This window comes from Trachinotus anak, unplaced genomic scaffold, assembly GCF_046630095.1.
Source record: "Trachinotus anak isolate AG129_WGS33_773 ecotype Australia unplaced genomic scaffold, CSIRO_AGI_Tana_v1 ptg000031l, whole genome shotgun sequence".
Lineage (NCBI taxonomy): Eukaryota > Metazoa > Chordata > Actinopteri > Carangiformes > Carangidae > Trachinotus > Trachinotus anak.
The window spans coordinates 9,176,617-9,189,541 of NW_027273882.1; the positions used below are offsets into that span (position 1 = coordinate 9,176,617).

Genomic DNA, 12,925 nt, shown 5'->3' on the forward strand with positions numbered 1-12,925 from the left:
TTCATTATGAGACTCTGGACACAGAATCAGGCTAAAGTCTGAAACTACATCTTCAAAGAATCCTACATCTCCCATGATGCAACTGTGCAGTGTCTCTCCTCACAGCTTCCCTGCCACAGAGTCAAAAACAAACATCCTGTGAAGTGATCTGGGAGTGTGTGTGAACCTCCGCCTCCTCCTCCTCCTCCTCCTCCCTGGTTGCCTCCCCAACAGTGTGGAATCTGATTGGCTGAGAGGAGTGTGGGACGTCCCTCCTCCTCCAGTTTGACCTTTGATCTCATCAGTATCAGTCTGGTTCCCTCTGCTGGTTCGATTCAGTTCAGAGCAGGAACGCCTTGGAAAGACACACACACACACACACACACACACACACTCACACACACACACACACACTCACACACACACACACACACACAGACACTGGTGCAGCTGTGTGTCAGTCGATCTCTGTCCGTCTCTCAGGTAAGTTGCTGCTCTCTCCCTCTCTCCCTCTCTCTCTCTCTCTCTCTCTCCCTCTCTCTCTCTCCCTCTCTCTCCCTCTCTCTCCCTCTCTCTCCCTCTCTCTCTCTCTCTCACATTAATCGTTCTGTTATTAAATCCGTCTCCACATGTGTCTGCAGCTGCACACGTGCATGATGGGAAACTTTGTGGCAGCTGTTTGTTAACGTGGCGCAGGAGCAAAGCTGCAGACTCAGACTCAGACTGTTAGTGGCTCCAGCAGTTTTCAATCATTAACACAGTGACTGTGTTTTAAAGCCACAGGTGAGCGGCTGCTGCCAGGTACCTGCTGCCAGCTGCTCTCTTACTCTCAGTACAGATTACAGGTGTTTCACAGGTGTGTACAGGTGTACAGGCAACATGAGCCTGAAGCTTCACACCAGCTGTTTGTCAGTCAAAGTGTCTGAGATCAGCTGACTGAAGTAACTGAGGTTCACTTTAACACTATATTTAACAGCTGCAGAGACGTTGACCCTTCACCTTCAGCTGGGGTCAGCTGAGGGTCATCATCGTCATCGTCATCATAGAGGAGGAGAGAGAGGAGGAGAGAGAGGAAGAGAGAGGAGGGAGAGGAGGAGAGAGAGGAGAGAGAGGAAGAGAGAGGAGGGAGAGGAGGAGGGAGAAGAAGAGAGAGGAGGGAGAGGAGGAGGGAGAGGAAGAGAGAGGAGGGAGAGGAGGAGAGAGAGGAGAGAGAGGAAGAGAGAGGAGAGAGAGGAGGAGAGAGAGGAAGAGAGAGGAAGGAGAGAGAGGAGAGAGGGAGAGGAGGAGAGAGATGAGGAGAGGAGGAGAGAGAGGAGAGAGACGAGGAGGAGAGAGAGGAAGAGAGAGGAGGGAGGAGGAGAGAGAGAGGAGGAGAGAGAGGAAGAGAGAGGGAGGAAAGAGGAGGAGAGAGGAGGAGAGAGAGAGAGAGGAGGCTGTCACACAGGGTTAGGGTTAGGGAGTCAGAGGTCAGAGGTCACAGTGGATGTTTCAGGTTCACATCCTGTCTGTGGTTTAGACCAGAATCCCTGTGGAACCTGAACCAGGATCTGTGGGGGTGTGAAGAGAACCAGCTGATCAGATGTTCTGGAGGGAAACTGATGAGACCTGTTATTTAATCCAGGTTACATCGAGTTTCCTCGAGAACATCAATATGATTATTGATTGATGGGTGGACACAGTTTTCCTCTCCATGGTAACCAGGTAACCAGGTCAGAGCTGATGGGAAATATAAACAAGTTCAACTCTGATGTTGGCTGATTCGCTCTCTCTCTCTCTCTCAGTCATGTTATCCTCGATCGCCCGCTCCCTCCATCTTGGGGTCTCTGGTTGCCAAGGAAGCAGGCGCTCCATAGCAACCATTATCTCCGGCAACAAGACGTCCAAGTGAGTCTGAGTCCAGAATCTTCTTCACACTGGTCCTCGACTCCCGTCCAGTCCAGGCAGGAATAAACATGAGACCTTTCACAATGTCGACCTTTGACCTTTGAAAACTGATCCTGGGGCTGTGTTTGTGCAGGTTGGTGAGGGAGAGGCTGAAGAATGAGGTGGAGAAGATGAGGACTCAGTTCTCAGGGTTCAGACCCAGTCTGGTGGTCCTACAGGTGAGTCTGGTCTGACAGGTGAGTCTGGTCTAATCTAGTCTTCAGTCTGAGGAGATGATTAATTAAACTGAACTGAGAGTGAAATATGAGAGACACAAACTGAGACCAAATGTCCTCACTGGTGAGATGTTAAAGGACTGTGTGGAACCTGGTCTCAGTGAGTCCTGATCAGTGGGTCCACCTCTCCCTGACTGTGGACTGAAACCTGCTGAAACAAACCAGTCTGAACCTGCTGTGTTTACTGCAGCTGCTCCAGCTCTCATGAACCCTGATAACAAACCTTCAGCCCTCCAAACCAAGACCTGCACCGTTCAGACCTGCACCTTTCAGACCTGCACCGTTCAGACCTGCACCATTCAGACCTGCACCAGTCAGACCTACACCCGTCAGACCTGCACCGGTCAGACCTACACCCGTCAGACCTGCACCGTTCAGACCTGCACCGTTCAGACCTGCACCTTTCAGACCTGCACCGTTCAGACCTACACCCGTCAGACCTGCACCGTTCAGACCTACACCCGTCAGACCTGCACCGTTCAGACCTGCACCGTTCAGACCTGCACCTTTCAGACCTGCACCGTTCAGACCTGCACCGTTCAGACCTACACCCGTCAGACCTGCACCGTTCAGACCTACACCCGTCAGACCTGCACCGTTCAGACCTGCACCGTTCAGACCTACACCCGTCAGACCTGCACCGTTCAGACCTGCACCGTTCAGACCTGCACCGGTCAGACCTACACCCGTCAGACCTGCACCTTTCAGACCTGCACCGTTCAGACCTGCACCGTTCAGACCTGCACCGTTCAGACCTACACCCGTCAGACCTGCACCGTTCAGACCTGCACCGTTCAGACCTACACCCGTCAGACCTGCACCGTTCAGACCTGCACCGTTCAGACCTGCACCGGTCAGACCTACACCCGTCAGACCTGCACCGTTCAGACCTGCACCAGTCAGACCTACACCCATCAGACCTGCACCGGTCACACCTGCACCTGCAGAGTTGCAGGTTCAATCAATGACTAATCAGGTCAATTTACACATGGACACATGAATGAAGTGAGATGAACACATTCATCATGACAGTCCATCATGTGTTCACTCGGTGTGGGTTCACATAGCCTCAGGCTTCAGAGAACTGGTTTAAGTACCTGTACCTGTTTTTTAAATTTTTTTCGGGCTTTTAATGCCTTTATTAGATAGATAGGTACAGTGAGAGAGGATGACAGGAAGTAAAGGGCCGCCGGTCGGATTCGAACCCCAGGCTGCTGCGGTTAGGACAAAACCTTAATGGTACACGCTCCACCAGGTGAGCCACCAAGGGGCCCCACCTGTACCTGTTTTTAGCTCATTATCTAATACTCACCTGCTGCTATGTTAACAAGACCAGGTGAGAACCAGGTCTGGGTCTGTACCATGAGGTCAGGACATGGCCCCTGATGATGTGAAAGAACATTTTTTATTATCTATTATTTTATTTCCATTATCAGCTCTCAGCTGACATCTGCAGGCTTCACGAGGCTCCGCCCACACTCCAGAGCCTTAACGAGCTGCCTCGTTAGGGCTGAGCCTGAGAAGGAGAGGACGACTGTCAGTGTCAGTGTTTCCTTGTTCCTGTGGGTGATGTCACAGAGAAACTGCTTCAGCTGGAACAGTCGACTGTCACATGACTCAGGTGTGTGTGCTTTGTCACCTGCTGACATAAAGGTGTCAAACTGTGTTTCAGGTGGGAGACAGAGACGACTCCAACCTGTACATCAGCACCAAACTGAAGGCTGCAGCCGAGGTGAGAGCACATTCATACAGGGTCATCAGGGTCAGCAGGTTCAGTGTCAGCTGGGTCAACAGGGTCATCAGGATCAGGGTCAGCAGGGTCAGGGTCCTGAGGTTCATCATGGTCAGCAGGGTCAGGGTCAGCAGGTACAGGGTCAGCAGGTACGGGGTCAGCAGGTTAAGCTCTGTACCTGTGAGCAGCATCGATCACGTTCTCGTTTCTCGTCTGCAGATTGGAATCGACGCAAAACACGTGAGGCTGCCGAACACGGCGACACAGGACGAGGTCAGTGACAAACTCACTTCTCCAGTCTCTAACCTGCCTGCAGCAGAGAGGAAACACCCAACTCTGACCATTTCCTGTTTCCTGTTGTCCCCCAGGTCTTGCAGAGCATCAGGTTGGTCAACGAGAACCTGTCGGTCCACGGTCTGATCGTCCAGCTCCCTCTGGACTCCGTTAACCCCATCAACACCGAGCTCATCACCAACGCCGTGTCTCCAGAGAAGGACGTGGACGGGTGAGGTTCACAGTCCCTGTTCCCTGATCTGACCTTTGACCTGTAACAGTGACTGAATCCTCTCTTCATGTAGAACTGTGTGTGTGTGTGTGTGTGTGTGTGTGTGTGTGTACAGTCTGAGTTGTATTAATGCAGGGAAGCTGTCTCGTGGTGATCTGAACGACTGTTTCATCCCCTGCACCCCCAACGGCTGCATGGAGCTCATCAGACAGACAGGTCAACACACACACACACACACACACACACACACACACACACACACACACACTTCCTGCACATATTGTTAAACAAACGTCCCTGAACCCAGATCAGATTCAGCTCCTGAGGGGCCCCGGGGTTTTGTTGTTGGGCCCCTTCTGACACCTGAGTCGCTCTACAAGACCAGGGTGGAGGAGCTGAGTTCTTATGTTCTTCAGTGGTTTGTGATCAATCAAATCATATTGACACAGATTATATAGAGTGAACTTTATGATCTCAGGTCGTCAGACAAACAAAGGCCACAGAACTTCACTGAGAATCCTCCTGTTTCTAAGTTTCACAGCTGATCTCAGCTGATCACAGGTGTTCAAAATAACAGTGAGGGTCATGTGACCTGCAGGTCTGACTGTGTGACGTGATGTCACATATAAAATGATCTCACCTGAGACCGCCTGTCCCTGTGCAGGTGTGTCTGTGGCGGGGAAACACGCTGTTGTGATTGGCCGCAGTAAAATCGTCGGAGCTCCGATGCACGACCTGCTGCTGTGGAACCACGCCACTGTGACCACCTGTCACTCAAAGACACCAGACCTACCTGAACAGGTGACAACACCTGCCTGAAAACCGATGATGATGATGATGATGGTGATGGTGATTATTATGTGTGTGATGATGCGTTTCCTGTGTGTCCACAGGTGAGCAGAGCTGATATCCTGGTGGTGGGGGCAGGTAGAGCAGAGATAGTGAGAGGAGAGTGGGTGAAGGAGGGAGCTGTGGTCATCGACTGTGGAATCAACCACATACCAGGTACACACCAGTACTACACACTGATACTACACACTGACGCTACACACCGGTACTACACAGTGGGACTACACAGTGGTACTACACACTGATACTACACACAGATGCACACACCTGGACTTGAAGGCTGTACTACACCGGTGTGTGACCTTTGACCTCTGAGACAGACGAGACGAAGGCCAGCGGTAAACGGGTGGTTGGAGACATCCACTATGCCTCAGCCAATCAGAGAGCAGGATTCATCACCCCTGTTCCAGGAGGGGTTGGGCCGATGACTGTGGCCATGCTCATGGAGGTAATTTATTTTATCTCATTTCATAATGTTTTGGGTTTTTTTTTTTTTTTTAATTTGTTTTTCTTTGTTTTATTTGATTATATTTCATTTTTAAATTCAAAGTATGAACTAAAACAAACAAAATGAATATTTGATAATAACAGAACTGAGATGAAACGGGTTGTTTGAACATGTAAAATACAAACAGTTGATATGTTGAGCAGATGATTGTGTTGTTGTATTATTCAGACACAAACAGGGTCACAAACACAAACTGTGTGTAGCTGTGTGTTCATGTTGTATAAAGAACAGTCTCAACATCATCATCATCTTCACCATGAGCTCACAGCTGATTGGTCAGCAGTGATCCAGCTGCTGCTAATGAGACAGTTCGACTCCATGTGAACAGACACAGGCTGAAACACTGAGCTCAGACTGTCCACTCGCTCCCTCATCGCTGTTTACTTGTTTACTTTTCTGTTGTTTATTGTTTTATTTACATTTTGATTGTTTTGCCTGTTCTTGTTTTACTGATGATGATAATAATGATGATGATAAAATGAGTGGGTGTTTGTTCCAGAACACGGTGCAGAGCGCTCAGCGGCTCCTCCTGAAGAATCAGTCGATGAGGTGAACCAACGTTACAGGAAACACTCAGGTGAGAACAAAATAAAAACAGTTTTACATCTTTGTCACAATATTTCAACTTCTGTTGTGCAAAATTATGAATTTATATCATAACAGTCTTTTTCCTTTAGAACAATACGACTCTGAATTTCATGTTTTTCTTTACAGTGTCTGGTGTTTGATTTCTTTGTTTATTTACCTGCAGGCAGACAGGTGGGACCAGGTGGAACCAGGTGGAACCAGGTGGGATCCAGGTGAACAGGTGTGAGGAGGAAGTTGGACGACTCTGACCCACAGAAGACGTCCTCTGTCTCCACAGATCCTGTTCCAGAGGCTGAACAATAATCTGGATTTATTTCATTTCTAATTCAAATGTTTGATGTTTCTGTCTTTTCTTCTTCTTCTCTCCTCAAACTGATCAATGAAGTTTAATCATGTGATCCATTAAAATCATGTGACTTTATGTAACTGCACATTAAAGCTGCACATTTACATTTTATAGTTTGTTTCACTGTTTTAACGTCATTCAGTTTTACAGTGCAGCTCCATTTGTTCAGGGGTCAGAGGTCGTTGTCGGGGGGAGACAGAGACCGGCATGAAGCGATCACAGTATATTGATTATTGACTGATTATTGAAAACTGAATCCTGGTTTAAAGTGTCATCGTGCCAATCTATTTCTGTTCTGTCACATAATTTCAATAAAGTTTGATCTCGTCTGCAACATTTAAACATTTATTGATTTTTCATTTGTATATTTAAAACAGCTTCACTGGTGCATTCACACCCACTCTGATCAATATTGTTATCTTATTAAAATCATATTGTTATGGATTTCATTACGATCAGATCGTCATCATGCTGTAAACACGTGATCTCCAGCTGTCAGTCACTGAGGGATGATTGACAGCTGTGTGATGTCATCAGACGCCTTCAGTCATTGATGAAGTTGATTGATGAGTCAGAGTTTCTTCTGCTTCAGGTGCTCTGACCTGTAAACACCTCTTTCTTCTTCTTCTGTGGTCGACAGGAAACAAACACTCGACTGTCGTTGTGAAACAGGAAGTGACCCGACACTCGTCAGTCAGCAGGTTTCAAACTCAGAACCTGTGAGTTTTGTCTTTAAATCAAAGTATAAAACTTAGAATAATAATAATAATAATAACATTGCATTTATTTTGCATCACATCACAGAAACTTTCTCAACAACATGAGTTCCAATCAGAAACTGAGCTGGTAACACATTAATATTAATTAATACTGATTAATTATTACATAAAAGAAAAAGCAGGATTCAGAAATGATTCAAACAGTTTGCCCTGAGTTGTGACTGACAGGCAGACTGCATTCATATTGCGTTGCGTTGTGTTGCGTTGCGTTGCGTTGTGTTGCGTTGCGTTGTGTTGCGTTGCGTTGCATTGTCACCTGGTGAGTCTCAGTCCAGTGTTCCTGCTCTTTCAGCTCAGTCTCCTCCAGCTGCTGAGGGAAACATCTGTCTCTGTGAGACTGAACTGACAGGAAATGAGCCACAAACCAAAACCAGGAGCTGAACGAGGCTGAAAGGGGCTGGAGCGCTGCAGAGATGGTGACATCATTTCACTAAATCCCTCCCCCAGAGAGTGACTGTCCAATAATAGCTTAGCAACTGTGACTATCAGACGGCTGTAGCCAACAGTCAATTCAGTTATAGTTATGATATAATATTGATTATAGCTCCTTTAAACACCTGTATGACACGTGTTAGATGGGCGGAGCTCTTCCTGCCTGTGAGTCATCACTCAGGGCAAACTGTTAACAATTGTTTCATGTGGACTCGGCAGCTCAGGTTCCAGTTCAGTGGACCGTTTCTGAACCGGGTCGTCAGGCGTGGTCTCGGCAGCCCTGCGGTTCTCTGTGGACACAGTCTGAGCCGCTCAGTTGTTCTCTGGTCAGCTGATCCACGGCGGCGTTCATGGCAGCTCGCACCAGAGAGCGAGCAGTCTGAAGCAGCTGCCGCTCGCTGTGGGCGAAGCCGAGCAGGAGCAGGAGGTGCTTCTGGTTCTCTGAGCACTCCTCTTCCTCCTCCTCCTCTTCATCCAGAATGACGTCATCTGGAGGAACCAGTTCAATCCGGATGGAGGGTCCATTCGTTGACGGTTGAAGAGACTGGGTTTGATCCGGTTTCTCCTCCGATGAAACGGTCCAGGCTGGTGGGTGATCATCGAGGTCCAGGACCACTTCAGTGGAGAAAACCTCGTCTCTCTCTGGAGACACGACCTCGTCTGTGTCTGCGGTGCCTTCAACGGCCTCGCCGTCTGTTTGGATGGTGCCTGATCCGTCTGCAGTCAGATCCTCCTCAGTGACCTCTGTTGCTGATTCAGGACTCTCTGCTGGAGCTCGGTCCTCAGTCAGCTGGACATCTGTCTCAGCCGTGACAGTCAAGGCCTCTGGACTCTGATTGGTCCCGTCGCTCTGCGGTTCATCAGGTGAACACAGCACCTCCTCCAGCCTCATCATGTCCTCCTTGTTTTCCAGGCCTGATGATCTGCTTCTCCGACCTCTGGTGAAGAGTCGTCTGAGTTTTCTGTGGACGGTCACTGAAGGTTCAGGGTCAGAGGAAGTCCTGAACCTCAGGTGAGACCTCCTCCTGTCTTCAGAGATACAGTTTCCTCCTGCAGCATCCTCCTCATTCTCCTTTTGCCTCCTGATACAAACAACCACTGGGGAGAACCTCCTCCACCACCTGCGTCTGTTTACCTTCCTGTTTTTGATGTCATCGACCTCACCTGTGACCTCACAGCGCCAACTGCAGCTCTCCACGTTTACTTCAGATAAAACTTTGTCCTCCATGTCGGGACTTACTGTCAGCTTGGCACCTTCGCAGTTTTTCAGGGAGGTTTTGTCACCGTCTTTTTCGGTCTGGGTCTCAAGTCTGTCGTCCCCCACACTCCTGGTCCTGGTTTTTCCAAGCAGCAGCCTCGGAGGACCCGTCAGCTTCCTCTTCAAACCTGCTCGCTGGACATCCTCTCCGTCCTCTGTTGCCATGGCCCGTCTCCACAACGAAGCTGAGTGGTTTTTACACTTTTACACTTCCTGAAGGAGTCTGAGCTTGTGCCCTCAGCCTCTGATGAACCACCTGGGACCTGCAGACCAGAGACCAGGCAGCAGATTAAACACAGCAGAGTCTGAAATCTGGTACATGTTCTGCTCTGACTCCAAACAAACTGAAACATGTTGACGATAAAAATGTGAATCATTTGTTCTCATTTTATTGTCATGTTTGGATCATGTCCAGTTCTGAACTCAAAGTCAGCAAATCCATGATCGACCAATAAAACTACTTCATCATCACCTTCATTAAAAATGACATCAGGTCTCATTAATTAAAGTCAAGATTAGACAAAGTAAACACTGTTTTATTTGATTAATTAGATTGGAATCAGTGACGACCTTTAACTAATTACACAAACAGCTTCCTGTCAGACGAGACCACTTCCTCCACAGTGTTCAGACCACGCTCAAGTCCAGAGGGCAAATAAACATGTTCACACAAAAATATTTTCTTTGTTACTCTCAACAGTTTTTTAACCTCCATAGATTTTAACATCAAACACCTGAGTCTGAGTTTTACACCTGAAGTGTGGGGGCGTGTCCCTCCCCCTCCCCCCAGATTTCAGAAAAACCCTAAAAATTAAAAAGAAAAAAAATGTAAACAGATAAAAACAAATCTGCATTTAGGTCTGAGCCTACAGCTACATCAAGACCTCACCCCCCGATCCAGATCAGGACTCAGTCTGCAGCCACTGAAGTGATCCAGCTCAAACATGCAGCGACGATGTCATCAGACATAAAGTAATGATGTCATCAGACATTCAGAGTAGAAAAGGAATCAGAGCTCACCTGAACGTGGACGCTGGTGCTGTTTGCTGATCAGATCTGTGTCTGACACAGGAGAGGAAACCGAGCTGATCTCTCTACTGCTGCACCGCCCCAGTTTCCATAGCAACCATCCTGATTGGCATTTTGTTTTACAGAAATTGCTTCTTCTACATGATGGTGGGAGGGGGAGGGAGATAACGATGTCCCCCAGGAGAGAAGAAGAGGGATTTGTTTTAATGAGTTTCTCCAATTCATCAGGTTGTTAGTCGAAAAACTAAAGACCAGGATCCAGGAGAGGAACATAAACCAGATCAGAGGTCTGTGTTTACATTTCCTGTAGGAAATCAGTCAGACCACCACAAAGAGACAAAACACAACCACAAAGAGACAAAGAGACTACACACAAAGAGACAAAATACAACCACAAAGAGACAAAATACAACCACAAAGAGAGAAAACACAAACACAAAGAGACAAAACACAACCACAAAGAGACAAAGAGACTAAACACAACCACAAAGAGACTAAACACAAAGAGACAAAGAGACAAAACACAAACAGACAAAGGGACAAAACACAACCACAAAGAGACAAAGAGACAAAACACAAAGAGACAAAGAGACAAAGAGACAAAGAGACAAAGAGACTAAACACAAACAAAGAGACAAAGAGACTAAACACAAAGAGACAAAACACAACCACAAAGAGAGAAAACACAAACACAAAGAGACAAAACACAACCACAAAGAGACAAAGAGACTAAACACAACCACAAAGAGACTAAACACAAACACAAAGAGACAAAGAGACAAAACACAAACAGACAAAGAGACAAAGAGACTAAACACAAACACAAAGAGACAAAGAGACTAAACACAAAGAGGGTCAGCCTCCCAGAGGACTGATGGTGTCTTGTCCAGAGACCAGCAGAGACTCCACCCCCTCAGTTTGTGTACAAATGGAATAAATGAGCCATGATCAGTGACCTTTGGAGGACCTGGTGGGGGGTTTGCCAGCCCCCCTGCTTCCAGTCTTTGCCTCATGTTTACCCTTCAGACACGAGACTAACATCAGTCTGAACAACAAGAGGAGCATTTACCTAAATGTTGCACTGTCCCTTTAAGTATCCAGGTTACATTCACCTGTCCTGTCACTGTGCAGCCACACACTGAGAAACCTGCTCCTTCTTCTTCTTCTCTAGGTAAAAGACGTCCTGCTGTGTTACAGGTGGACCAGACTCTGGTCTGGATCACCCCTCCTCAGTTTGTGCTGATGAACCACAGAGTTACTCCTCTTTGGATTTAGTGGTTCTGTTCCTGATGGACTGAGGAGGAAGGGAAGGAAGTAACTATCACTGATATATTGATTGGTGATCGGTCATTGATCTCCTGCAGCAGACTCTGTTCGCTCTGGTGTCATCACATGTCGTCTATTTTTAAAGGTGTGAAGAAGAACCTCCACGGTTTTGTTTCTATAGTGATGGAGGATAAAAATACATTGATCCGTCCCTAAGCAACAGCAGATCCACCAATCAGATCCTCCGACAGGTGAGAGCCACCCAGAAACTGAGAGCTGTTAGTAAAGCTTCATGAATGTTTTCTCATACAATTTTATTTTCTTTACTGTTCTGACAGCTATGCAAAGGCATTCTGGGAAATGTAGTGGATCCCAACCCTAATTCAAAAGAGTTGAAAAAACCTGGAGGTTAAAACAGAACTGAGAGTCTCTGTGTCACTGACATGAAGCATGTCGTGCTGTATAAATAAAGCTGGATTGAACTGAACGTGGGGGCCAGCTCGCTCTTAGGCCTGATGGGGGGGTGGTCCTGTGTGTGTTCAGTACGTTCAGGGGTCAGCTCTGTTTGAGAGGCCAGGACCTGTGGAGAGATGTGTGCAGTCACTGAGGCTAATGCTAAGCTAGCTGCTGATGGTCTGTAAATGCTCCAAACTAGCTGCTGTTGAGGGTCAGTGACTTGCTTCCTCTTTCTATAGTTGAGACGAGTATTTACAGACATTTATAGTTTTTGCTATTGCTACATAGCTAACGTTAGCATGAACAGCTGTTTACTTACCAGCCTCAGCCTTGAGCTGTGTCCAAACAACCGAAGCCTTGACGCCAACTAGTGGGCGTGATTTCTTCTAAACCGGGTTGGAACAAAGTACAGACCCTCTGGGCAGCGCTGCTGAGCGCAGACTGGACTGGACTGGACCAGAAAGTGGTATGAGACGGGCTGGGCTAGCTAGTTAGCAATGCTAACTTCTGTAGATATCAATGACTGATGTTATTGTAATTTAATATAAATACAAGAAAAAAATAATTTATCAGGAGTTTCAACCTTTTTATCAGTGAACGTCCACTGAAGCTGACAGAGGTGACGAAGCTGTTTCACACAGAATAATTAGACGTGTCCAGGTTATTCTGGGCATCTGCCATCCACCTGTTTCTGACTCTGTCACATTCACACAGATGAATCATCGAATCATCAAATCATCAAACACCTGAACCTGAACAAACCTCAGCAGAGAGATTTATCAAATAATACTTCACACATATGATCCTTCAAATCAAATCTGAGATTAAAGAGATAGTGTAACACTGATGTTGTGATTATTATCAAATCTAAATAAATAAAAAGTCACAACATGAGAGCAAATATTTATCATAACATTGTTAATTTTTCTTATAAATATGTGATTTATTTTTGGTTCTGAAACATGTTTTGTAATTTATAGTAACTAACAATAATAATGATGATGATTATTATTATTATCTATAATAATAATAAAGAGCA

General features: G+C 46.9%; 3 protein-coding genes across 9 annotated transcripts; 2 read left to right on the forward strand and 1 right to left on the reverse strand.

Annotated features, from left to right (window-relative positions):
- The first annotated feature begins 288 nt into the window (after positions 1-288).
- Positions 289-7,002, forward strand: LOC139612120 (C-1-tetrahydrofolate synthase, cytoplasmic-like). 3 transcript variants are annotated; one of them, XM_071467355.1, is made up of 13 exons: positions 313-462; positions 621-762; positions 1,761-1,863; positions 1,997-2,081; positions 3,811-3,870; positions 4,090-4,143; positions 4,239-4,375; positions 4,491-4,591; positions 5,040-5,176; positions 5,269-5,380; positions 5,545-5,672; positions 6,232-6,309; positions 6,484-7,002. In XM_071467355.1, exons 3-12 carry the CDS (start codon positions 1,763-1,765, stop codon positions 6,283-6,285), a joined length of 969 nt encoding a protein of 322 aa, XP_071323456.1. In that variant the 5' UTR covers positions 313-462; positions 621-762; positions 1,761-1,762; the 3' UTR covers positions 6,286-6,309; positions 6,484-7,002. The 3 variants fall into 3 exon arrangements, with proteins under 3 accessions (XP_071323457.1, XP_071323455.1, XP_071323456.1); XM_071467354.1 differs by lacking the exon at positions 621-762 and having other exon boundaries at positions 290-462; XM_071467356.1 differs by lacking the exons at positions 621-762; positions 6,232-6,309; positions 6,484-7,002 and having other exon boundaries at positions 289-462; positions 5,482-5,597.
- On the forward strand, positions 2,347-3,804 carry LOC139612070 (uncharacterized; the record flags this gene model as incomplete). The annotated part of the gene is made up of 1 exon (XM_071467243.1): positions 2,347-3,804. A coding segment is annotated over one exon (792 nt), but the record flags the coding sequence as incomplete, so codon positions are not given.
- Positions 6,550-12,671, reverse strand: LOC139612119 (uncharacterized). Of its 5 annotated transcripts, none has more exons than XM_071467349.1 (3): positions 12,206-12,671; positions 10,156-12,010; positions 6,550-9,398 (listed from the first exon to the last, which is right to left on the reverse strand). In XM_071467349.1, exon 3 carries the CDS (start codon positions 9,298-9,300, stop codon positions 8,137-8,139), a length of 1,164 nt encoding a protein of 387 aa, XP_071323450.1. In that variant the 5' UTR covers positions 9,301-9,398; positions 10,156-12,010; positions 12,206-12,671; the 3' UTR covers positions 6,550-8,136. The 5 variants fall into 5 exon arrangements, with proteins under 5 accessions (XP_071323450.1, XP_071323453.1, XP_071323454.1 ...); XM_071467352.1 differs by lacking the exon at positions 12,206-12,671 and adding an exon at positions 9,870-9,939 and having other exon boundaries at positions 10,156-12,195; XM_071467353.1 differs by lacking the exon at positions 10,156-12,010.
- Positions 12,672-12,925: the final 254 nt, after the last annotated feature.

What these genes read in the sequence shown, in the direction of transcription:
- LOC139612120 (XM_071467354.1), top strand. Translation starts at nt 1,763, where the DNA reads ATGTTATCCTCGATCGCCCGCTCCCTCCATCTTGGGGTCTCTGGTTGC. An exon ending in CCAGAGAAGGACGTGGACGG is followed by an intron (nt 4,376 to 4,490) that starts GTGAGGTTCACA and finishes GTGTGTGTACAG; the next exon opens with TCTGAGTTGTATTAATGCAG. An exon ending in CTGTGGCCATGCTCATGGAG is followed by an intron (nt 5,673 to 6,231) that starts GTAATTTATTTT and finishes TGTTTGTTCCAG; the next exon opens with AACACGGTGCAGAGCGCTCA.
- LOC139612119 (XM_071467353.1), bottom strand. Translation starts at nt 9,300, where the DNA reads ATGGCAACAGAGGACGGAGAGGATGTCCAGCGAGCAGGTTTGAAGAGG.